The sequence below is a fragment of the Leucoraja erinacea genome, chromosome 1 (assembly GCF_028641065.1).
Source record: "Leucoraja erinacea ecotype New England chromosome 1, Leri_hhj_1, whole genome shotgun sequence".
Classification (NCBI taxonomy): Eukaryota; Metazoa; Chordata; class Chondrichthyes; order Rajiformes; family Rajidae; genus Leucoraja; species Leucoraja erinaceus.
The window spans coordinates 169,997,363-170,024,890 of record NC_073377.1 but is presented as its reverse complement, the minus strand read 5'-3'; the positions used below and the strand labels follow the sequence as shown (position 1 = coordinate 170,024,890).

Here is a 27,528-nt window from a genome sequence, read left to right as displayed (position 1 = left end):
AGTTCTTCATTAGGATGGAGAGTGACATCGTTAATTCAGAAACAAGGGTCCTGATCTTAAAGAAAGGTAACTTTGAGGGTATGAGACGTGAATTGGCCAAGATTGACTGGCAATTAATTCTTAAAGGGTTGACAGTGGATATGCAATGGAAGGCATTTAAAGACTGCATGGATGAACTACAACAATTGTTCATCTCAGTTTGGCAAAAGAATAAATCAGGGAAGGTACTGCATCCGTGGATAACAAGGGAAATCAAGGATAGTATCAAAGCGAAGGATGATGCGTACAAATTAGCCAGTAAAAGCAGCCTACCAGAGGACTGGGAGAAATTCAGAGTCCAGCAGAGGAGGACAAAGGGCTTAATTAGGAAAGGGAAAATAGATTATGAAACAAAACTGGCATGGAACATTAAAAGCTGACTGCAAAAGCTTTATAGATATGTGGAGAAAGAGATTAGTTAAAACAAATGTAGGTCCCTTGCAGTCAGAAACAGGTGAATTGATCATGGGGAACAAGGACATGGCAGACTAATTGAATAACTACTCTGGTTCTGTCTTCACTAAGGAAGACATAAATAATCTGCCGGAAATATTAGGGGACCGTGGGTCAAATGAGATGGAGGAACTGAGTGAAATCCAGTTTAGCCGGGAAGTGGTGTTAGGTAAATTGAATGGATTAAAGGCCGATAAATCCCCGGGGCCAGATAGGGGATTTCCAGAGTACTGAAGGAAGTAGCCCCAGAAATAGTGGATGCATTAGTGATGATTTTTCAAAACTCTTTAGATCCTGAGGCTTGGAGGGTAGCTAATGTAACCCCACTTTTTAAGAAGGGAGGGAGAGAGAAAACGGGGAATTACAGACCAGTTAGTCTAACGTCGGTAGTGGGGAAACTGCTAGAGTCAGTTATTAAAGATGGGATAGCAGCACATTTGGAAAGTGGTAAAATCATTGGACAAAGTCAACATGGATTTACAAAAGGTAAATCATGTCTGACGAATCTTATAGAATTTTTGGAGGATGTAACTAGTAGCGTGGATAGGGGAGAACCAGTGGATGTGGTGTATCTAGACTTCCAGAAGGCTTTCGACAAGGTCCCACATAAGAGATTAGTATACAAACCTAAAGCACACGGTTTTGGGGGTTTAGTATTGATGTGGATAGAGAACTGGCTGGCAAACAGGAAGCAAAGAGTAGGAGTAAACGGGTCCTTTTCAGATTGGCAGGCAGTGACTAGTGAGGTACCGCAAGGCTCAGTGCTGGGACCCCAGCTATTTACAATATATATTAATGATTTGGACGAGGCAATTGAATGCAACATCTCCAAGTTTGCGGATGACACGAAGCTGGGGGGGGAAGTGTTAGCTGTGAGGAGGATGCTAGGAGACTGCAAGGTGACTTGGATAGGCTGGGTGAGTGGGAAAATGCATGGAAGATGCAATATAATGTAGATAAATGTGAGGTTATCCACTTTGGTGGCAAAAACAGGAAAGTAGATTATTATCTGAATGGTGGCCGATTAGGAAAAGGGGAGATGCAACGAGACCTGGGTGGCATTGGTACACCAGTCATTGAAAGTAGACATGCAGGTGCGGCAGGCAGTGAAGAAAGCGAATGGTATGTTGGCATTCATAGCAAAAGGATTTGAGTATAGGTGCAGGGAGATTCTACTGCAGTTGTACGGGGTCTTGGTGAGACCACACCTGGAGTATTGCATACAGTTTTGGTCTCCAAATCTGAGGAATGACATTCTTGCCATAGAGGGAGTACAGAGAAGGTTCACCAGACTGATTCCTGGGATGTCATGTCTTTCATATGAAGAAAGGCTGGATAGACTCATCTTGAACTCGCTAGAATTTAGAAGATTGAGGGGGGGATCTTATAGAAATTTACAAAGTTCTTAAGGGGTTGGACAGGCTAGATACAGGAAGATTGTTCCCGATGTTGGGGAAGTCCAGGACAAGGGATCACAGTTTAAGGATAAAGGGGAAATCCTTTAGGACCAAGATGAGAAAAACATTTTTCACACAGAGAGTGGTGAATCTCTGGAATTCTCTGCCACAGAAGATAGTTGAGGCCAGTTCATAGTTTATATTTAAGAGGCAGTTAGATGTGGCCTTTGTGGCTAAAGGGATCAGGGGGTATGGAGAGAAGGCAGGTACAGGATACAGAATTGGATGATCAGCCATGATCATATTGAATGGCAGTGCAGGCTCGAAGGGCCGAATGGCCTACTCCTGCACCTATTGTCTATGTTTCTATGTTTCTACCACATCAAGCAGGGTGCAAGTCCACCAAACTCAAGTGCAGTTTCATACCAAGCAGGGTGCAAGGCCACCAAATTCAAATGCAGTTTCATACCATTTCAAGTACGGTGAAACCACTGTAAAACCACACAAAACCCCACAAAACACCACACTCACAGTTCAGTAGACATTCAGTGTGTTCAGTTGATTCACAGCTCAGACAGAGTCGTGACTTCTCCCTCCCCATCTTACAGAGACTGAGCCACATCCACACTTCCGGATTTTATGACCCTCCCCCTCCCATCAGAAGGGGTGTGTCCTTCATGGCGTGATTGACAGGAGAGAGATTCTCAACATTTTTTAAATACTAATAACACTTTTATTTTTCATTGATGGGAAGAATCTGCGTGGCTGGTGCAATATATGCATGGCAGATGCAGTATAATATAGATAAATGTGACGTTATCCATTTTGGTGGCAAAAACAAGGGGGCAGATTATTATCTCAATGGGGTTAGGTTAGGTCAGGGGGAGGTGCAGCGAGACCTGGGCATCCTTATACACCGGTCACTGAAAGTTGGCGTGCAGGTACACCAGGCAGTGAAGAAAGCTAATGGAATGTTGGCCTTCATAACAAGAGGATTTCAGTATAGGAGTAAAGAGGTTCTTCTGCAGATGTGTAGGGCTCTGGTGAGACCACATCTGGAGTGTTGTGTACAGTTTTGGTCTCCTAATTTGAGGAAGGACATCCTTGTGATTGAGGCAGTGCAGCGTAGGTTCATGAGATTGATCCCTGGGATGGCGGGACTGTCGTATGAGGAAAGATTGAAAAGACTAGGCTTATATTCACTGGAGTTTAGAAGGGTGAGGGGGATCTTATAGAAACATATAAAATTATATAAGGACTGGACAAGCCAGATGTAGGAAAAATGTTCCCAATGTTGGGCGAGTCCAGAAACAGGGGCCACAGTCTTTGAAATAAAGGGCAGGTCATTTAAGACTGAGGTGAGAAAAAACTTTTTCAACCAGAGAGTTGTGAATTTATGGAATTCCCTGCCAGAGAGGGCAGTGGAGGCCAAGTCACTGGATGGATTTAAGAGAGAGTTAGATAGAGCTCTAGGGGCTAGTGGAGTCAAGGGATATGGGGAGAAGGCAGGCATGGGTTATTGATAGGGGACGATCAGCCATGATCACAATGAATGGTGGTGCTGGCTCGAAGGGCCGAATGGCCTCCTCCTTCACCTATTTTCTATGTTTCTATCTACGTTTCTAATCCACTGCACCTGATGAGCAGAGGGGGACTGAGTAAGATGGCCAAAAATCACATCCGTAAGTGGTAGCATTTTATCTAAAATCAATATACAGTGCAAACAGGAAGTTGTCAAGTTTAGACTTTTTTTGCTGTGCTTTATTTCAAACCAACCACATTTTCATTTTCAAACCACATTAAGGGCACTCAAGGTCAGTAGAACCACACTCACAGTTTAGTAGAAATGTGTTCAGTGTTATTCACGGCTCTGACTGAGAGACGTGACCTTCTTGCTCCCCCATCTTGCAGAGACTGACTGAGGCACTCAACACTTCCGGGTTTAATAGTCCCTCCAGAAGGGGCGTGACCTTCAGGAGAGAGAATCTCAACATTTTTTAAACACTAATAACTTTTATTTTTCATCAATGGGAAAAATCCTCTTGCCCTTACTGAGGGGGACTCTGAGTAAGATGGCCCAAATTCACAGCCGTAAGTGGCAGCGTTTTTTCTAAAATCAATATACAGAACAACAGGAATCAGACTTTTAGTAATATATATATATATATGTCTTATCCCTATTTGTCTCCCCAAATACACCAACATGCACTTGTCAGGAATAACATTCATCTTCCAACACTCCCCCAACTTTCCATCTGATGCACTGTATATTCTGCTGTACCTCAGTGCATTTGTGCACAATTATATATCAATTTAGCTTTATTAGCTATAAATTATTTTATTTTTTAATTTGAATATTTAACAAGGTTTTTAGAGTGGAAGATCCAGATTGGTGGTACAAGAGGTTTCTAATCAGCACTACCATTTCACAACTGTGGTCCATTCATCAATGTGACTTCAAAGTTTCCAGCCACTTTGTCCAGGCTGGTAGAGTAGGTTTTGTTAGAGAGAGTTAGCAATAAAAAAACACAATTAAAAATGTATACATCGTCCAAATGAAGTATACTCCCACAAGTTAACTGCTATCCTATTTAAAAACAAGCACTGATATATTTTCGATTGTATAAAGCAATAATCAGATATATTTTCAATGTTTTTTTGCTTCCCTCTTGATGGTTATCAGCACCATGGCTGCTTTCTGCTGTCTGCGCACATTCTTGATTAATGAATCTCAACAGTAAATTCTATGTAGCTGCTTAACTGTGGAGCACATCGCAGCTGAGCTTGATACTGTTCTGACAAAATCTCCACACACACATGCATGTTTAGAAATTGGATTGGTTGACACGGGTTTTAAAGCATTTAGCATGCAAACATTGATTTTACCCGAAGTTGATCATATTGAGTGCAATCTGGGTGGTCAAAACCTTTGGAAAACTGGGCACTTTAGGATCTGCACTAACATGTCTGACCCTTGATATCGCATGTTTGACCTGAACTTTGCAGTCACTACCAACAGGAAGTGAACCTTCTGTATTGATATAACACATGTCATATGACAGTCACAAAAGCAGATCGCCATTGAGAAGTGGCCCTGATTCCAAGACCAATACCATTTGTCAATCACATTTAATAAAGCAATTGTTTGCTCCATTAATGGTTACAGCCCGTTTATTTTGTATATGTCAGTGCGCTGTGCTATAATTTCTGCCTCATTGGTCATCCTGCATCTCTCAGTGCATAGAACCTTTTCAAACTGAATGGATATGTTGGATCTGACCACACACACACACACACATGGAGGAACATCTCCGGTTCCATCCACCTATCTGTGAAACATAGCTTCACTTCACATTCAAGTCTGTGGTACACCCTCTGCTGCACAAAATCCCACTGTATTTTGTTTATCTCTCCCCATCCATCTCTGCTTTCTATGCAGTGAATTTATCAAGGATAAAATATCTTGAGTTGTTTCAGAGAGATGGAATGAACGAAAAGATGCTTTCCCAATGGGGACCACATGAGGAGGTTGACCAGACATTACAGCAGTAGAGCGAGGCAAGATGTGGTTTAAAGATGAACTTGAAGGATATCAATGGAAGGATTTGGACACATAATTCCAGAGGGTGGGGGCCAGGGAGCTGAAACTGCAGCTGTCTGCAATGGGGTGAATGGAGGAAGGGAAGGAAACAGAGCAGACATCATTGTTGGAGATGATTCCAACGGTAAAAGCCAAATGGGATTTAGTACAGCAGGGGATGTGGCCACAGGCTTGAGCATGAAGTGGACATGGGCTTCACAGAAAGCTGGGATGGGGCTACAGATGGAATGAGTTGATCTTCTGTGATTCAGGATTTAGGAGTTGGGATTGAGCAGTAGGCTGTATACAGTTTAAAACTTTATCAGCAGCATGACTATTTGTAAGGATTATGAAATAACTTTTCTTTTGGTATCACCGAAGGGAAACTCTAATTTACCTACTCAAAGTGGGGGGCTTTTATTTGCTGACAGCTGTGATCTTTGATTGCCAGTAATTAACATCTCAATGCCTTTCTTTTAATTGAGTCATAATCCATATAATGATACGGTGCTGGTAAATAGTTTGGAACAAATCTTGAAGTAACACAAGAGTTATTTTTGCAGGGGCATGAATCACTTGTGTGCAACTGCACTGTGATGGCTGCTTTCCCAAATAAAATGTTGAATTTAACAATTGAGGGTACAGGACCTACCTTTGATAAATACATCTTTTACCATTCTTTTCAAATGTAATTCACATCTGCACGAGGGTTGATCTTGGCAAAATAAATGTGGAATTCTGATCTATTCTGATCTGACTGGCATACATTTTGATATATAATCTGCAACAGGTCAGTAATTAGCTAGTTCATAAATTTCATATACATCAGGCTGTGGGTTAATATCATTCCTATCTCACACGAGTGACAACTTGAAGACTACTTGTGGTTTTCTTTCCTTTCCTCCATATTGATGCCGTCTGATCCAAGTAGGGAGGTGGGGAGATGATGATTAGGGATATTGATATTGTTTGGATTTTGTTCAAAGCCTCAAACACTCTGGGAGAACAATCTGTGTAAAGTGGGAAATGGTCCCATTTACCCTCCTACTTCTTCCTTGGGCATGAATGATTTAGTATTGCTTTAAATATACTGGTCCTGTGGGTGTTTGAATGCAAATGTCAATCAAACCATACCCAGTGGTCACATTCAAAGAGCAACTTGCCTTTCCTAATTGTTTGCAGCGAATGAACCTTGCTTAAACTGTAATCTCTGTTAAAATACGGCTGCCAATTTGCACACAGTATGCTTTTCCCCCAACAACAGTGATGACAATGGCTAAATAATCTAATTTTGGTCGGTTGAGTGAACAATAATATTGACCAGGACACCAAAGTGCCTCATGAATTACTTCCAGAAGCTGGTCATGCCGTATATCATCTCCAGCCTCCCTCACAGATGGCCTTGATGCACTGTAATGTGCTGCCTGTTACAACAGGTCCATAGCAAACGCTATCTCCCTGACCCAACATTCATCCATGGATCATTTGAATTACAAGATTGCCTACATCAGACTCCTATCTATTGACTGCAGCTCTGCCTTCAAGACCATCATTCCAACCAAACTCCTCTCAAAATTCTCAGCAATTCCCTCTGCAAATAAATCCTTGACTTTCTGACCCATAGATCATGATCATAGAAACATAGGTTATCTGCATTGGTTATCACGTTTAAGTTGTTTTTGAGGCACCTGAATGGGACTTGTGCATCACGTATTCCTTCAGGTGCCTTGGGTGGTCAGGGAAGATTGAATGGGCTGAAGGACATAGAGGAGGCATGGTCAAGGGAGGAGACACATAGAAAATAGGTGCAGGAGTAGGCCATTCGGCCCTTCGAGCCTGCACCGCCATTCAATATGATCATGGCTGATCATCCCAACTCTGTATCCTGTACCTGCCTTCTCTCCATACCCCCTGATCCCTTTAGCCACAAGGGCCACATCTAACTCCCTCTTAAATATAGCCAATGGACTGTGGCCTCAACTACCTTCTGCGGCAGAGAATTCCAGAGATTCACCACTCTCTGTGTGATAAATGTTTTTCTCATCTTAGTCCTGAAAGATTTCCCCTTTATCCTTGAACTGTGACCCCCTTGTCCTGGACTTCCCCAACATCGGGAACAATCTTCCTGCATCTAGCCTGTCCAACCCCTTAAGAATTTTGTAAGTTTCTATAAGATCCCTCCTCAATCTTTTAAATTCTAGCGAGTACAAGCCGAGTCTATCCAGTCTTTCTTCATATGAAAGTCCTGACATCCCAGGAATCAGTCTGGTGAACCTTCTCTGTAATCCCGCTGTGGAAATAATGTCTTTCCTCAGATTTGGAGACCAAAACTGTACGCAATACTCCAGGTGTGGTCTCACCAAGACCCTGTACAACTGCAGTAGAGCCTCCCTGCTCCTATACTCAAATCAGTACAGATAGATGACAAAACATCCATGATAATTCTCAACACTGGTGCCCTGCACGACTGTGTCTATAGCCCCCGACCAACCTCCCAGTACACTCCTGACTGTGTCTATAGCCCCCGACCAAACTCCCCGTACACTCCTGACTGTGTCTATAGCCCCCGACCAAACTCCCCATACACTCCTGACTGTGTCTATAGTCCCCGACCAAACTACCCGTACACTCCTGACTGTGTGGCCAAATTCTGGTGTAACTCCAATTACAGGTTTGCAGATGACACTGATTGTAGGGCAGATCTCAAACAATGATGATTGCGAGTGCAGGAAAGAGATGGAGAGCTTCGTAGTGTGGTATGAAAAATTACTCTCCCACAGTGTCAGGAAAACAAAGACCCTGGTTGTAGACATCAGGAAGTGGGGTGGAGCACATGCCTCAGTATCCATCAACAGTACTGAAGTGACGATGGCTGAGAAATGTAAGTTGCTTAGTGTAAATATCACCAACAATTGTTCATGGTTCAATCACATTGACAATGCAGACAAGAAAGAACACCGCCTCAAAGAAGGCTCAGGAAAATTGACATGTTTCCAAAGATTTTCCCCAATTTCTACATATCACCATAGAAAACATCCTATCCAGATGCACCATAGCTTGGTATGGCAGCTGTCCTGCCTATAACTGTAAACCACAGCCCAGACCTGCTTCCTTCCATCCCCACCCCCACCTCCTCCCTCCTGCCATTAACCATCTATGCTTCACGCTGCCTCGGGTAAGCAGCCAATGTAATCTGGGATGTCACAGCCTGGGTATTCTCTCCCCTCTCAAGTTGGGCAGAAGATGTGAAAATTTTACAACTTGCACCACTAGATTCAAGAACAGCTTCTCCCCCGTGGCTATCGGACTCTTGAACAGATCTCTCATATACGAGGGATACATTTTCCAATCTTTTTATTGACCTTCTTGTGGCCCTTGTACTTTTCTATAATCTGCACTTTCTTTATTGATGTAATATTACATTCTGCATTCTGTTTGCTTTCTCTTTTGCACTCACGTATGGCATGATCTACCAGGATAACACACAACGCAAAGGTTTTCTCTATATAAGTAAGTACGTTTATTGTCCGTATTCACATACAAGGAATTTGCCTTGGTGCTCCGCCCACAAGTAACAACATGACATACAGTGACAGTTACGAATGACTCAGAAAACATTAAACATTAATAATAATAAAACATTAATGATAAAACACGATTGATCAAGCATGTGAACCAACAAAATACCAGATCAAGGGGAGGCTACAGATTTTTGGCTGTTGAGTAGAGCAACTACTCGTGGATAAAAACTGTTTTTATGTCTGGCTGTGGCAGCTTTGACAGTCCGGAGTCGCCTTCCAGAGGGAAGTGATTCAAAGAGTTTGTGACCAGGGTGAGAGGGGTCAGAGATGATCTTGCCCGCTCGCTTCCTGGCCCTTGTAGTGTACAGTTCATCAATGGAGGGAAGGTTGCAGCCAATAACCTTCTCTGCTGATCAGACGATTCGCTGCAGCCTCCAGGTGTCGTGCTTGGTGGCTGAGCCAAACCAGACCATGATGGAGAAGGTGAGGACAGACTCTACGATGGTCGTGTAGAATTGGACCATCATTGCCTGTGGCAGATTGTGCTTCCTCAGCTGCTGCAGGAAGTACATCCTCTGTTGTGCCTTTTTGACTGTGGAGTCGATGGTAGCCCCCCACTTAAGGTCCTTGGAGATGATGGTTCCCAGGAACTTAAAATACTCCACAGATGTGACTGTTGTGTTGTTGATGGTGAGTGGGGGGAGGGGAGGGAGAGCTCTCCTAAAGTCTACAATCAATTCCACTGTCTTAAGAGCCTTGAGCTCCAGGTTGTTGCGATAGCACCAGGACACCAGCTGTGACACTTCCTGTCTGTAGGCAGATTCCTCCCCATCCTGGATCAGTCCAATCAGGGTTGTATAATCCACAAACTTGAGAAGCTTGACAGAGGTGTCTGTAGAGGTGCAGTCGTTGGTGTAGAGAGAGTAGAGGAGAGGAGAGAATACGCAGCTTTGCGATGCTCCTATGCTGAGCGTTTGCGGGTCCGAGATGTGCTTTCCCAGCCTCACATGCTGCTTCCTGTCTGTCAGGAAGTTGGTGATCCACCCACAGAGGGGTTCAGGCACAGTCAACTCGGAAAGTTTGGAGTGTAGTTGCTCTGGCACAATGGTGTTGAATGCAGAGCTAAAATCAACAAACAAAATCCTCGTATAGGTCCCCTGGTGGTCTAGGTGCTGTCGGATGAAGTGCAGGCCCAGGTTGACTCCATCATCCACAGATCTATTGGCCTGATATGCAAACTGCAGAGGGTCCAGCAGGGAGTTTGTGATATTTTTCAGCTTGGCCAGCACAAGCCATTCAAGTGTCTTCATGACTACAGAGGTCAGTGCGACAGGCCTGTAGTCATTAAGACAAGTAATTCTTGCCTTTTTGAGTACAGGGACAATAGTGGAGACTTTGAAGCAGGCAGGGACAGTACATGTTTGCAGGGACTGGTTAAAAATGTCTGTGTAGACCGGTGCCAGCAGTTCAACACAGAGCTTGAGGGTAGAGGGGGAAACATTGTAAGGCCCTGGAGATTTCCGGCTTTTGCCATATTTCCATACACATGGCAATAATATACCAATACCAAAGCTAACTTTTTTCAACATGGCAACATGGGCACTTTGTATGCCCTTTGGTCAAGGCCAGTGAACTTGGTCTGATGTTTCATCTGACCAAGCGCGCAATAGAACAGCACCTACTCAGTATCAAGTATCAATATATACTCCTATAGATTAGATTAGATTAGATCAAACCTCAGAACGGACGGACCCCTTCGTGCCCCGGTTGTGGAAATGTCAACAAAACAATTGCAGGTTTTAAACATGTACCTCACTGTTGTTGAGTTCCCAGAATGAATGAGCCAGCACAGTAATGCTGTTTCTGACCACAATTCAATAAACCCCTCACCAAAGGTATGATGAGGTTTACATTAGGGTTAAATACCAGTGGCATCCTAATCTTGCACCACCACCATTAACTCCGTATTCCATAAAAGAGCCCCATCAGATGCTTTTAGATTACTGGGGAGTTCAGCCTTTACACAAGTTCACATGTTATAGCGGTAGAATTAGCCCATTCGGCCCATCGAGTCTACTCTGCCATTCAATTATGGTTGATCTCTGCCTCCTAATCCCATTTTCCTGCCTTCTCCCTTGACATCCATTCTAATCAGGAATTTGTCTATCTCTGCCTTAAATATCCACTGACTTGGCCTCCGCAGCCCTCTGTGGCAATGAGTTCCACAGATTAATTACCCTCTGACTAAAGAAGTTCCTCTTCAACTCTTTAATTCTGAGGCTGTGACCTCTGGTCCTAGACTCTCCCACCAGTGGAACTGGGCCAGGACACTAACATTTCACTGCACATCTTGTATGTATATGTGATGAATAAACTTGACTTGAAATTCAGTAAAGGCTTCTGGGCTGCTAGGCCATTTGGTCAATTTAAATGTGCCTTCTGCAGAAATGGGACAAGCTGCAGAATGGTGCCAGTTTGTCTAGAGCCTAGATAGGAGTTGCAGGAAGAGAATGGAACATCTGCAGATCCTGACAATAAGGTGCAAATTGCATAGAATGGATTGGATGAATGTAAACCAGACATACACATTTAAATAATGTTGCAAAGCTTTACTTTGCTAGATGTTGATTGGATTAAGTATTGAGCCTTATCTGGGTTTCTTGAATATCAAGACACATTTTGCGATGTTTGATTCCTTTCAGAAGCTCCATTTGAATACAATGTATTGTTACTGTATAATGTCTTTCATATATTGTGTTAATCGATTTCTGTTATTGGACTGTAAAGAGACCACGCCCATGTGGTTTGGCCCCTCAAGGTTCAGGGAGGTATAAAAGGCGGCTCCTGTGTCGACCTTCTGGGAGACAGCTTGGGACTGCGTGACCTTCTGGAGCGTCTCTGCTTGAAAGAGGCTAAGGAGGGCTTGGCCAGGCAGATACAAGGATCGAACCCACGGTGGTTAGGTATAGTAGTGGGAACTGTAATTGTGTTTTGTCAAAATCAAGATTAGTTGCGCAGGTTCTTAACTCAGTGATTTTTGACTGAAACTAGACTTGGGGGGGGGGTAGCTGAGACCGAGCTATTTACAGAAAGATCCTTTCCATATCCAAGCTATCTATGCCTTTCATTATTCTGTAAGTTTCAATGAGGTTCCCCCCTCAACCTTCTAAACGCCAATGAGTAGAGGCCCAATGCTGTCAAAGCGCTCATCATATGCTAAGCCATTCATTCCTGGAATAATTCTTGTAAACCTCCTTCAGACCCTCTCCAGAACCAGCACATCCTTCCTGATATAGGGCCCCTCTGGACACCACTGAAGACATTCTGAGAATTAATCTGTACCTTTAGATGAAGAGTGAAACTTGATCGGGTGAGCTGTTTAAGTGGATTTAAAGAGATATCTTTGGTAATTTAATGGTTGTTCTATGCTTTAATTTGTACAGGCAGAACTCGGTGGAATTCTTTCCCGTGTTCCTGGTTGTGTTATGGATTTCTGGATTGTTTTTCAATCAAGGTGAGCTGTAACCATTTAAAGGTGATGAGAGTTTCTTCATCACTCAGACTTGTCCATGGCCAGATTGGTTGCATAACCTATTCAACTTTGCAGCATGGGGACTAAGATGAGCATTTGCTTCTTTTTAGAAGATGAATTTCCAATAACCACATTTCCTTATTATTTGGCCAGAAAAACAGCTGGAAAAACTCAGCAGGTCAAACAGCATTGGTTAACGTTTCAGGTCAAAAACCCTTCATCAGAACTGAAATGTTAACTGTTTTTGTTTCCGCAGATGCTGCCTGACCAGATGAATTCTTCCAACGCTCTCTGTTTTTTATTCCAGTTTTCTAATATCTGCATCTTTTTGATTAGCACAGAATGACTTGGTGCTTTAATGCACAGCCCATTGTGACACTGAGTTGTAGTGTGCTGAAAATTCCCAGCTTCAATCCTTAGCTTTTTCTTATGTTGCATATTTCCACCCAAGTGTATGTGGGAGATGTTGGCTATGGATTACATTCTTGATTTTCTTTTTTATCGTTGACCCAGATTAAAAATGGTAATATGCTGTTTTTGTTCAGGATTGTGTTGGGTCATCCATCCTTTATTGGCCATTCCAGTTGGAAAATCTAGTTCAATCTATTTAAGGATGGAACATTGAGAATTAAGAGTCAACTAGATTGTCATGGGACTGGAGTCACTTATGGGTCAGTTTCCTTCCCTGCAAGTCAATGCCCTGAAAGCATTTCATGGCAATTTGATGGTTGTGATTACTGACACCAGGCTTTTAATTCCATATTTATTTAATCATTTTGAATTTAAATTCCCCACTACCAGAGTGGATTCAAATACATGCTCCTGATTTAATAGTCCAGGCTACTGGTGCTAGTACAATGACTTAACCATTAGACTTAACCATTACAATACTGTATCCAGTCTTTTGGATACTAGGCTCAAGATGGGACTAGCGTAGTTGGGGCATATTGGTCGGTAGGGACAAGTTGGGCCAAAGGGCCTGTTTCCATGCTGCCTGACGCTAAAATGTGCAATGGAACAGAATTTGTACACTGAGCTTGTGCAAGAGGCTTTCAGTTGTCATCTCTAACATCTAACATCTCTAATGCATTTCGTTGTCTCTGTACTGTGCACTGACAATGACAATTAAAATTGAATCTGAATCTAACATTAGGCACAGTTTCACAGATCATTGAAGGGAATGCTGGATCGCAAAGGTGAGTTCGATGGCAGGGCTGGAGCCAATCGCTTGAGGTCAACTAGGGTGAGGTTGGGTCAAGAAAATGATCAGGAAAAATAAGCTGGGGAAGAAAATCAAGAGGTGGTCGGTAAGGTAAACAGTCACTGCAGCGGTGGGATTAGACACATTGAAGTGGGTGCCAGTGGGATTAGACACATTGAGTGGGTGTCAGTGGGAGCACACACAAAGAACATAGCTAAATGGCTAGTCAAGGTATGGTTTATCCTATAATGATGTTGATGCATTCAAACAGAGATGGAGCTTCACCAACAGATTCTTCATTGCATCAACTAACAAGTATCCTGGCACAACAGTTATCCGTCATATTGCATGATAAACTACAGATCTTAAGACTACAAGGCCCTTGTTAAATAGCCCTGAAGCAGAGTTCACCTTCCGATTAAAGATTGTTTCCGTATGCAGCACAAACATTGTCTGCATCTTGCAGTTTGGCAAAGAACATGATGCACGCTGATTAAAGTCTCAGGCCATATGAAGGTGAAGGCATGCAAACTTCTTGAGAAATGATGCATGAATATTTTAGTTTGCTATTCTACATTGTAGAATTCTATCATGTAGTACGTATAAAGGTTGTGTTACATGATAGAATTTCCCCAGCCATCTAAAGCATTCATATAGCTTACATGAGATCAGCCTTTGGTTGATTTGACTGCTGTAGTCAAGCAGCCCGTCAACATTTATTGACCTGGTTCATACATGAAGGATAGGCTCTCTACATGTCCAGCAGGGAGGGTCAAATCATTTGTGGATTTGTTGCAATAACACAGCAAATGTACAAAACTCTCTTTTAGCCAAATATTGTCTGGGTTTAAAAGCTCACAAATCAACACACTGCTAATAATAGGGGGTGGGGAGAGGGTCTTTCATTTAAAGAACTGAGGCTAATGCGATGCAGCTATTACTGAGCCCTGGCAGGAATTAATGAACATCTTTAACATAGGATGCCCCGCAATGTTGTCATTCTGCAGTGTCATTTATTTAGCTATTCATTCTGTCAGGCATGGCATCTCTTTTCTGTCATCTTCCCCCAAGATGACAGCGACACTTGGAATATAATCAAAGAGAGGGAGAAAATACTGCAAACGGAGTCGTCAATCTCGGGCAGAATAATGCCTTGTCAACTTTTTTCACCAGCTTCATTACAAACACAGATTGATGTTTAATCTTTAAACATTGTTGGCCACTACACATTTGGGAGGAAATAAATGAGAATGGGCTGAAATGATAATCTTAGAAGTATGATCTATTAATGGGGTGCTGCAGCACAGTGGTGACGTTACTGGATAATTGATTCACCATCATCATGAGTTCAAATCCCATCATGGCCAGTGGGACCTGGAATACAAGCAATTAAATAACAGGCTTGCATCAGTAATGTTGATCATGAAAAGTTTAACTATATTGCGGTTTAAAACTCATCTGGTTTATTAATGTACTTCAGGGCAACAGACAAAACAATCCATTTCTACTCCCCTGGTTTAACAATGTGATTGACTCTTACCTGGTCTTTGAATGGCAACTTACCAGGTTCAGTTGGAGATGGACAATGTATACTGGCATTGGCAGCAACTTCCATGTCCCACAGAATTGTCAAATGATCTCCAGTCACAGAAGAAGTGCCAGATAACTAGAAACCTGAATGTGGAACTTTTATTCAAGAAGATTGGCACGGTGGCATAGCGGAAGAGTTGCTGCCTTACAGTGCCAGAGACGTGGGTTTGATCCTGACCAAGGGTGCTGTCTGTACAGAGTTTGTACATTCTCCCCATGGCCGTGTGGGTGTTCACAAGTTATAGGAGTAGATTTAGCCCATTCGGCCCATCGAGTCTACTCCGCCATTCAATCATGGCTGATCTCTGCCTCCTAATCCTAATTTCCTGCCTTCTCCTCATAACCCTTGACACCCGTTCTAATCCAGAGTTTGTCTATCTCTGCCTTGGAAACAAATCCACTGACTTGGCCTCCACAGCCCACTGTGGCAATGAGTTCCACAGATTAACTACCCTCTGACTAAAGAAGATCCTTTTCACCTTTTTAAAAGAGCGCCCTTTAATTCTGAGGCTATGACCTTCCCCGGGTGCTCTGGTTTCTTCCCACATTCCAAAGACATATAGGTTTGTAGGTTAATTGATTTCAGTAAAAATTGTAAATTGTCCCTAGTGTAGGGTAGAGTTGGTGTATACAGGGATTACTGGTGGACATGAACTCTGTGGCCCGCCCGAAGGACCTGTTTCTGTGCTGTATCTCCAAAACTAATAAACTAAAGGGCAGCAGGGATAAACAGAGTAATGACCTGCTGTTGAATCTAACCAGTGGTAAGGAAATAACTGGAAACTATTTTGAGAGACAGGATTAATGAATACTGGGAAAGGCAGGATTTCAGCAAGGACCATTGCATTGTCTTTGTCAAGGGGAGATTCTGTCTAATTTGATTTTTTGTTTGTGACTTAGTACTTTGATAAATGTTGTGCAGTTTTGAAATCTGCACATGTTTCGGTAAGACCTTTGAAGAGGTCCTGCATATAAGTCTGGTCCAAAAAGCTCATAGGATCCAGGCCTAATACATTGTCTTGTTGTTGGTTGGGGTTAGTGTTTGTGATTGGACACCTGTGATAAGTGGTGTCTAGTGGGGTATAGCATGGGACCCTGCAACTGTTAACATATAGGTTAATAATCTGGATGTGAATAGACCAAGTAGAGGAAGTAGATTTGAGGATGGAATCATAATTTGTGGTGATGATTGTGTGGAGGGTAATGTCACCACAGATAAATAGGTATTGGCTGAAAAATGGCAGATAAAATGTAATCCCTGAAAAATATGATATGATCTATTTTGATAGGACTAATAAGGCTAGGATAAACACAATGAATGGTAGGATTCTAGGACATATTGAAAATAACTTGGTGTCCTTATCACAGGGTCCCTGAAGGCAGCAGGCATACGGATTATATGAAGACATGCCAGATATTTGTCTGTTAGCATCTTCTTATTATCGCGACCACACACAAGATTAGTTGTTCAGCCAGAGCTGAAACACACATCTCGGCATCTGCATACAATGGTGTATGTCTTGTTGCTTCTTGTGCGTGGTGATGGAAAGATTGTTGGAAACGGGGCACGACATGAAGGCTCTCTCCTTGACCCCGTCTTTGTTAGCTGTGACATGAATATAAGAGCAAGGAAGTCATGGCACTGCCATAAAAACATTAGTTAATCCACAACTGGTGTACTGTATAATACATACAGTGCTGGAGTAACTCAGTGGGTTCAGGTAGCCTCTGTTGAGGTCATCCATACGTGACCCTTCTTCAGACAGAAGGGTCGCAACCCAAAATGTTGCCTGTCTCTGTCTTCTACAGATCCTGCCTGACTCTCTGAGTTACTCCAGCATTTTGTACTCCATCAAGATTGTAGCATCTACAGCTCCTTGCATCTCAGGAGTACCATGTATAATTTGGGTCATTGCATTATTGGAAATATCTGAGTATACCAGAGGGAATGTATCAGAGATTCATTCGGACATAGGGATTGAATGATTTTAGCTATGAGGAAAGATTTGGATAGGCTGGGTGTGTTTTTCTTGGATTGGAATTAAGGGACAGAAGTTTAGGGGTAACATGAGGGGGAACTTCTTTACTCAGAGAGTGGTAGCTGTGTGGAATGAGCTTCCAGTGGAAGTGGTGGAGGCAGGTTCGATTTTATCATTTAAAAATAAATTGGATAGGTATATGGATGGGAAAGGAATGGAGGGTTATGGTCTGAGTGCAGGCAGATGGGACTAGGGGAGAATACGGGTTTGGCACAGACTTGTAGGGCCGAGATGGCCTGTTTCCGTGCTGTAATTGTTATATGGTTATATGGTTATATAGAATGTTCTGAGAAGGAACATGGTTATACACACTTTTCGCATGACTACAGGTGCTATCTGTACTGAATTTGTATATTCTCCCCGTGATCATATGGGTTTTCTCCAAGATCTTCGGTTTCTTCCCACACTCCAAAGATGTACATGTTTATAGATTAATTGGCTTTCTATAAATATAAATTGTTCCTAGTGTGTGTAGGATAGTGTTAATGTGTGGGGGTCGCTGGTCGGCACGGACTCAGTGGACTGAGGGGCCTGTATCTGCGCTGTATCTAAACTAAACTAAAGCTGCCTTGTTTATTCCTTTAATGGTGTTGATGATGACATTCAAGGAATGATGACATGGGTTGAAGTTCAGAGTAAAACAAATCAAAAACAAGTGGGCAAGTGCAATGCAGTGCAAGTAGTTAAATTCGATGCATTTCCTAGTTTCTACGCAGACAGCAACATCTTAAATAAATGATTACTGGGGAATGTCCAGAGAAAGTAAAAGATGAATCATAAAATGTTCATCCTAAATTAACAGAGACATTCAGATTGTGATGAATTGAAACGTGTTACTCTCTGGAGGGTATTCCACTCAGGGAAGACTGATAAGATAGATACAAAATGCTGGAGCAACTCAGCGGGTCTGGCAGCATCTCCGGTGAAAAGGAATAGGTGATGTTTCGCGACAAGACCCTTCTTCAGATTGAGAGGGGTCTCAATTTGAATTATCACCTATTGTCTGACCTGCTGTTGCACCAGCATGTTGTGTCTATCTTCAGTGTAAACCAGCATCTGCAGTTCCTTGCTACACAAGACTAAAACAGTGCTCCCCCACACCTCTCCTACTAATCCAAAACACACAGGCCTTCTCTCTGGTTTTTAAAAGATCTTGAATTAAGGGCTTTGGGGGAACTGGTACAAAAGAGTGTTTGAGCCACGAGCATATTAACTGGTAGCACACTTGAGATGCCTATTCCTGCTTTTAGTGTCTCTGTCTTTGTAAACTTGACGACTGTTTAACTCCCTCCCTCCCTCTCGCTCCCTCCCACTCGCTCCCTCCCACTCGCTCCCTCCCTCTCCCTCCCTCCCTCCTCCCTCCCTCGCTCCCTCCCTCCCTCCCCCTCTCGCTGCCTCTCCCTCCCTCCCTCCCTCTCTCCCTCTCTCCCTCTCTCCCTCTCTCCCTCTCTCCCTCTCTCCCTCTCTCCCCTCTCTCTCTCCCCCTCGCGCTCCCGCGCTCCCTCCCTCACTCCCTCCCCATTCCTCTCACCACCTGCATATTATAATGCAACTTTCATTCAATGAAACAATATCCCTAACATCAATACAAAAAATTCAATCTCTTCTCATGGGTGATGGACGTCTGAAAAATGTATGGGTTTCAAATTGTGCTGAGCAAAATGAATGACGAAAGTGTTAATGTATCTGGGTAATATATTGATACCTTTGTTTAAATGAGGATCTTACACAAATGAGGAATTTTTCTTCTTTCAAAAAGACAAGAAATTTCATAAGACACATTAGAATATTCATTAGTATAATCACATGGCAGAACTTTAGCCTAAGGATCTACTAATGCAAATGTAATGGATTATCTGGGAAGGTCTAATTCTGAGAAATGTTTTTATAAATGTACAAAATCTTCATTAGAAGTTAAGTAATGTGAAAAACAAAAATGCTAAATGTATTTGATTATATTTTTGCATTAAAACAATGGATTTCCTGTTTTATCTGCCAACTGAACATTACAAAATGTATGTACAACTGCAACTTGCATAGCACTCAAAGTGACACATACTTCATGTGTGTTTATTAAACAACATTTAACAAAGGCAAATGTGATGATTAAAGGAGTAGGTTTTGAGGATCATCTTTAGTAAGAGAGGATAAGGATTGACCGTGTGAAATTCTGAGGGTAACGGGGAAAGTTCGAATGGCAGGTTGTTGAGTTTAGATCCAGCACAGAAACAGGCCTTTTGGCCAACCGCGCCCACATCGACCAATGATCCCTGAACACCAGGAATTTTTTGTATCCTACACGCCAGGAACATTTTACAATTTTTACCGAAGCCAATTCACCTACAAATCTGTACGTCTTTGGAATGTGGGAGGAAATTGGAGAAAACCCATGTGGTCACAGGGAGAACGTACAAACTCAACTAGGTGGCAAATAATGGCTCGGTGATATTACAGAGGTGACATTTTCCACTCATCTTGGGGAAAAACAAACAATTTCAGACAGTTGCTACAAGAAGAATAACATTTAATTTTGGATATAATTAATAATTTAATTACAGGATGGCTTCAATCTTTCAATACTTAGTTGTGGAAAATTCCTGCTTATTTGAGTAATAATTCATCAACAAGATGGTTTTATACTCGAGAAATGTTGGAGAAAGCCTCACTAAGCAAGATGTCATTTTGATATGAAATGTTCCGTGTCATTTGGCAGGTGTTATAAAAGTGCATCCATCTCTCGTGTCTTCAGCTCCCACCTCATTCTAACCTTTTCAACCCTCCTCTCCCAATGGTCTGGGCATGCTGACATAGTTCCATTGTGTTTTGGACATTCAAAGAACCAATCTAAGTGGTTATGTTTCATGCTTGAGCCAACACAAAGTGTGGGCAGCTAGACTCACCAGTGGAACGTATTTGCCGGTCTTGATTGGCACATGGATTACATGAATCGGCATGAGACAGCTCAGTGGCACAGCTGGTAGAGCTGCTGCCTCATGGCATCAGAGACCCAGCTTTTATCTTGACCTTGGTGGCCATTGGTGTGGAATGTGCACATTAAACATGTGACTGCATGGTCTCCTCTGAGTGCCTCGCTTTCCTCCCACATCCCAAAGACATGCAGGGTTTTAGGTCAATTGGCCTCAGTAAAACTGCCCCTTAGTATGAAGGGGGTGTGAATTTGAGATAACGTAGATCTAGTGTGTTCGATGGTCAGCATGAAAATGATGGGCAGAAGGGCCTGTTTCCATGCTGCACTCTTCAATTGATCAATCTCTTGAACCTGGTGCCTTCACAGAATATACAACACAGTCAGGACAACACTTTGTGGAGTATTTACCAATCAAGCCGTCATGGAATTTTGTAGTCGGTACAGCTCAATATCAAGCCGTCACTAATTCAAATTTTTGTAAATTTGCTTTTTAAAAACTTTTTTCTTGGCTCAGACAATTGAATGTTAATTCAGCTCTTGTACAAAACCTGTTGGAAACTTTATAGGTTATGTAAGCACATCTAATATGGCAAGCTGACATCCTCTCATTAATAATGTGCTCTCCCTTGCGACCTAACTAGGAGACACCACATCTTGCCCAATTAATTTGTTTGGATGCCGAAATTCATCTTCAAGAGGTGAATGCTTGAATCTGAGATTTGTCACGTCTTGATTGAATTCATCACCACTCAGTTAGTAGTAGTGGAAAGGAGATGAGAGAACAAATAAACTGTTCACGTTTGCTCTGAATACAGCTTTGGTATTAAAGTCAAACGTGTCACATCGTGGACTTTTGCACAAGCTACTGTGCAGCTTTGACTGCTGATGTCTCTAATGTAGGTTTATTTTGTGACTGCACGACAGTTTGGCTGATGAACGGGAGGAAGTGCTATTCAAGGCCAGCTTGTGACAGCTAGTTGATCAGCAGGACACATGGTACAAAACTGAGAAGAATAAATAGACTTCAGTAAATTAAAATCTATCATTAGATTGCCAGTTATAACATTCACATTGGGGCTTTAAAATAAATGCCAAACACATTTGTAAATCTAGCTACGAAGGAAAGACTACAAAGGAAATTCAATTTAATTTATTGCAGGAATTGAATGCCATAATAAAATATTAGTCATAGGGATGTTTCTGTTTGGCTAAAAATTACATTTTTAATTGGGGTTAACGTAAACTTAGTTTGAAGTGGGTTTGTAAAAGTAAACGTTTCTACAGAATAGAGGGGAAGGGGAAAGTCCTGGCCATGCAATGTGAGATGCTGCCATATACTCCTTCACTTACACCATCTCCCGGTTGCCAAACATTTTAACTTCCCATTCCCACACTGACCTTTCTGTCCTGGGCCTCATCCGTTGTCAGAGTGAGGCCACATACAAGTTGGAGGAACAGCACCTCATGTTTCGCTTGGGCAGCTTACAACCCAGCAGTATGAACATTGATTTCCTTCAAGTAACTCAAGTAACTCTCCCCCTACCCTCCTCTATCCTTGTCGTCCGGTTAGTTCCACTGTTCGCATCCCTGTATCCCTTCGTTATTACCTCATCCCCAGCCAACAATGGGCCACTATGGGCTACTATGGGCCAACAATGGGCCACTATGGGCTACACCCTTCCTTGGTCATCAGTTGCCATCCCTGTTTTCATTTGGCTTTTTCCTACCTCCCCCTCCCCCCCACATCTACATTCAGTCTGAAGAAGAGTTCTGAGCTGAAATGTCACCCATTCCAAAAATGCTGCCTGACCCACTAAGTTATTCCAGCACTTTGCCTATCTGCCATATACTCTTATTCTTAACTCAACCTCGCTCAGTAATCCCGTTAATACACTTGTAGTTTATTGCACTTCTTCAGATTGCACTAGAATCTTTGCATCATTCTGCTGTTTTGCACTTGTTGTTGTACATTGTATCTATCATCATATTTACTTTGAATTTAATGAGAATAGGAATTTCATTGCACCCTTGTGTATATGACAATAAACTAATCTGAATCTCTCTCTTTCTCTTCAAACAGTGTTGATCTGACACAAATGCACGTGTTCTAAGGGAATCAGTGAGATGGAGATAAGTGGGTCGGAGATCAGCCACTTTAATGCACAGCCAAGCACGCTGGGTTGGTCTGTACTTTAGAAATTTAGAGATTCAGCATGGAAACAACAAGTCCACACTGACCACTGATCACACATTCACATCAGTTCTATCTTATCCCACTTTCTCATTTGCTCCTGACACATTGGGAAAAATGTACAAAGGCTAATTATCCTGTAAACCCGCACGTCTATGGGATGTGGGAGAAAACTGGAGCATTGGACAAAACCCAGGGGGTCTCAGGGAGAACGTACAGCCTCCGCACCCGAGGTCAGGATTGAAGCTGGGTCTCCAGTGCTGTGAAGCAGCAGCTTTACCAGTTGTGCCACTGTACCACTCTGTCTTCAAGTTATTATCAGCTTGGAAGGACTATAGGCAGAATGGACATAGAATCATTTAACTGGCTATCTTGTTTCAGAGACAGGATCTTGTCTAGACCTTCAGATATTAAGGCGAGTCTGGTCGACCATGAACTGTGTGTGTTGACAAAGTATTTTCACTAAATTACTACAAAGACATTCCGTAGGACAGTAACATTTTGTTGCCAGGTGACATAACTAAACTATTGTACTCCATAATCTTCATGTATTCTTACTAAATCTTCCTTGACTTGAAGGGGGAATTATTTCTTTAAACATTGCCGCTCTTGTAACATAATGCATGATGAAGCCCAATGTAACTGTAGCCCAACCGAGGAGGAGAAACTGTCTTCCTTTGGTTGGGCTACAGTTATGTAGGGCTTTGACATGCATACTGTTACAAGAGGGGCAACGTTTAAAGAATATGTGTGGGGCAGGTTTTTATACAGAGTGGTGGGTGCATGGAATGTGTTTCCGGGAGTGGTGTTAGAGGCAGATACAATCATAGCATTTAAAAGGCTTTTTGATTGGCACAAAGATGTGGATCACATGCTAGCAGAGGAAATTAGTTTACCTTTGCATCATGTTCACCACAGACATTGTGGGACAAAAGTCTTGTTCCAATGCTATATTGTTCTATATTCTATGGGTCACCTGCATAAGTTGCCATTCTATATGTAAAAGATTAGTTTAGTTTAGTTTATTATTGCCACATGTACAGAGGTACAACAGAACACTTTTAGTTGTGTGCCATCCAGTCAGTGACAAGACTGTACGTGGTTCAATCAAGCTGTCCACAGTGTATAGATACAGGATAAGATGTATAACGTTTAGTGCAAGATGAAGTTCTCCAATGAGGAGGAGGATGGGTGGTCAGGACCGCACTGGAGCTGGTGAGAGCTTGGTTTAGATTAGGCTATTTGACTGTGGAAAGCATCTTGGTCAGGTAGAGTCTGGTATTTGTCATATTCATACACAACAAAACAATGGAGTGAAGAAAGTCATTACCTTGTGTTCATCCATTGCTGTATCATGATAAAACTAAGCAAACATTGGCCCCGAGTGAAGTTTCTCCACAACAGTGTCCCATATCATGTCAAGACATTAAAACTAGTCACATCCCAATTACTCATATAAAGAGACAATAATTGTAACAAATGATATCAAAAGTCATCTACCTTCAAGATTATTAAATATTTCTCAAAAATGCAAAGTATAAATTTTGTTCATGTATTCCAACAATGCATCTTTCATAATTGATCATTTATGTTGACTTTAAATGGATGACTTTCTTGTAAAATAAAATGAATATGTTTTGTCTTTGCATTCAGAAATTGCCTCAGTGGTTGGTCTTGCCTATCTATTTAGTCGGCTGATGTACTTTAATGGGTATGCAGAATCAACAAAGAGAAGGTATGAACATGCTAGACTTCTCACACCCTCTCAAAGGTCTCCCCATATTGTACACCAACTATCCAATTGAGAAGGCGGGTATATTGTATATTATTTAGTCATGAGATGGGGGAATTGCTGGCAAAACCTACATTCAGTTCTTTTTATTTGTCTTTTTTTTCACTTTTAATTTAATTTTAATTTTGTTTTTGTGTGCCTTGTGTGTTACGACTGTTGGCAGATCAATTTCCCTCTGGGGATGAATGAAGTTCTATTGCATCGTATCATCTGAAAATGCTCTTGGGAAAGTATTGTGAGGCATCTTTTTGATCTGCTACAGACTGTGGATAAAATACTCTCACAGTGCTCGTAGGTGGAAAACCCTGGGACTTTAAGACAGTGATCATGAAGGATCAAGAAGTGATACGTTTCCAATTCTAGATAGATAGGGTGTGACATGGGAATTTGGAGGTGGCAGTGAATACATCTCCCTACTGGCTGGATGTTTCTTGGTAGAAACGCACATGGATCTGATAGCTGCTGTTGAGAAAATGTTGGCAAGCAATTGCAATGTATTTTGTCAATGGCACTGAAGCCAATGTGAGCTGGAAGTAGTGAATGTTTAAGGTGATTGGTGAGGTGCCAATCAAGCAGATTGCTTTGTCTGGTTTTGAATTACTTGATTAAACTTGCCCAAGCAAGCAGAGAATATTCCATCACACTCCTGACCATTGATCACTATTATAACGTGAGAAATAAAGCAATGAAATTAATAACCAGATTATTTATTTTTTAGTTACTTTGTCGATAAGATGCTAGGATAATTCGGTAGGTTCTTTGCATCCAATTCAGTGGCTGGTTGGGTTTAGACAGTGTGGAAACAGGACCTACTTCCCACCGAGTCTGCACCGACCAACAATAACCCTGTATGTTAGTATTATATCCTACACACTAGGGACAACTTTACAATTTACAGAAGCTTACAGCTTTGGAGTGTGGAAGGAAAGGCGAGCACCCAGAGAAAGCTCACGTGGTCATGATCAAACCCTACAGCTGTGTCACTGTGGTCCTGTAGTTCTTGGCATTTCACCTGATAGATGGCACTTCCTAGACTGCAGTACTTGTACTGTGTTGCCCTGGAGTGTCAGTCTAGTTTATGACTTCAGGGCTCAGGTAGGGTCCAAAGTGCCATAACTTTCCACCCTTTAACCAAGGCTGACATTTGACATTAATGTGCTCCTTTCTGGCACAATATCACTTACTTTGCATGGCTAGAGACTATCTGCCGACTTTTCTAATCTGATATTCTCACCGAATGTCCATAGAATAAATGTTGCAACAGTTGTCAGTAATGTTAAGGGAAACTTTGTTGTTTTTTGCTCGTTGTTTGCATTGTAGCAGTGAGGAAGATTAGGTTGTATTCAGCTAAACAACAGTAAATGTGTAGAGACTGGCGAAGGGTCTCGACGTCACCCATTCCTTCTATCCAGAGATACTGCCTGTCCCGTTAAGTTACTCCAGCATTTTGTGTCTTTCTTCGGTGTAAACCAGCATCTGCAGTTCCTTCCTACACAGTAAATGGGACACTTGTACACCGAGCCAATGTCAGATGGTAATAGGGAAACATGGATTCTGAAAAGATAAAGTATATTTAAAATTAAATTGGAATGAGACAATTGTGTTATTTCCTTCTCATTTCTATTTCTATTTTCAGGCTGCCTGGATTCAGGATTGGTATAGCGATGTTACTGATATTAACAAGTCTGAGCATTGGGGGAATCACAAACTCCATGTGTGACAACTATTTTGATTTTAACCTTGGTAAAAAGATCATAAAAATGTTTTTGTAATGTGTGCGTAGTTGACCCAAAAGGCTTGCAGCATGTCATACATTCAATGCGGTATTTTGTGAATATCTGTAATTTGCATATATGCAAAATAAAACATTTAAACTGGCCTCAAGTATTCAGTCAATTATTGAATATCATCTCTTTGTTTTGTCTACTTCTTGTGGCACATTACACCAATGCTACCTAGCCTTGTTTCACTTGTGAATGTTGTTATTTGCATTTGGGTGGTTGGGGTAACGTAATTTAGCATCAATTTAACTTCACTACATGAAAACATCTCTCTGTTATTGTCGATATACCAAGTACAAAAGATGTTCCCTGTACCTCAGTAGTACATGTGCAAACAAACTAAACTCAACTTAAACTTACCCCAAAAAAACACATATTTCAGATCAATATCTTTTGTCCTTGCTGTGATTTTTAGACAATATATATTTCTCTCTGTCACACATTGGACCAGGTGCTGATTGGAGTCTCTGCCATCTTCAGTGCTGCCCATTGTCCTGTCATAGATCACGTCTCACGTGAGATTATTGTGAGGAAGGAGGGCACTGCTGTGACCTGATGATTTTCCTCCTAATCTTTTATTCCAAGAGGAGTTGCAACAAAGTCGATTTTGATTTCCTCCCTGGATACCAACTGGTCTGTTTCTGCCTGCCACCAGCTGCCTGGAGTGGGGCTTGTTTTCTTGTGATGATAAGTTAAGGCCAGCATTAATCAGCCATGATCATATTAAACAACTAGGCAGGCTTGAAGCTCCTATTGTCTTGTGCTGTGTTCTTGAATTCTTCTGTCTCAGAGCTATTCCAAGCCAGGCACTCATTACTCCTACTCACTAGACCATTGCTTATTCTACCCTCTGCAAGTACCCAGCTGGATACGTCCTTCTAAGATGCTAATCTCTTGGTTCCATCAACAAAAAGAAAACTTGGATAAGAGGAGGGCAAGAAAACTAAGTTGCATTTTACAGCAGTTTACCGCATCCTCAGAATGTCCCTAAGTGCTTCAGATGAATTAATTTATTTCTGAAGCACTCCCATTGCTGCTGCACACAAGTTTTGCTCAGAGCAATATTGCATAGACAATAGAAATATGTGGTTTGTTTTGTTATTCCCCCTAGGATTTAATGGAGGAAAGAATATTGGTCTGGACAATGCTTCTTTCCTCGATGAATGGTGCCTTGGGATTATTTACATCAACTCGAACAGGCAAACAAGTGCTTAATTTAACATCTCGCCTCTAATATTGTTGCATTTTTATCTGTCGTGTTGAAGTGTCTGGCTGTATTCTGTGCTTAAACCTTCCATTACTTGCTCAGATTCTGGATTGTAGCTTAAATACATATTTGCCTCCATCTGAAATTTGTATTAATTTGTTCATAAAGTTTAAACAGAACACATTTTATTTTACATTAAAGTATAAAAGCAGGGGAAAAATGGAGATGGCGGAAATATCAAATACAATCAGAATACCCCATGTCAGATGAGCAGAG

At 41.9% G+C, this 27,528-nt stretch overlaps 1 protein-coding gene across 2 annotated transcripts in view; it reads left to right on the top strand.

The window, feature by feature from the left end:
• The window catches only part of LOC129704685 (microsomal glutathione S-transferase 2-like), a 42,644-nt gene extending 16,501 nt beyond the window's left edge, over positions 1-26,143 (top strand). Inside the window, exons 3-5 of one of the 2 annotated variants that reach the window (XM_055647981.1) lie at positions 12,434-12,504; positions 24,126-24,207; positions 25,901-26,143. In XM_055647981.1, the coding sequence (XP_055503956.1) occupies positions 12,434-12,504; positions 24,126-24,207; positions 25,901-26,036 (289 nt within the window). In that variant the 3' untranslated portion in view covers positions 26,037-26,143. The remainder of the gene's footprint in view (positions 1-12,433; positions 12,505-24,125; positions 24,208-25,900) is intronic. The other variant, XM_055647988.1, reaches the window with a different exon arrangement.
• The last annotated feature ends 1,385 nt before the right edge of the window (positions 26,144-27,528 follow it).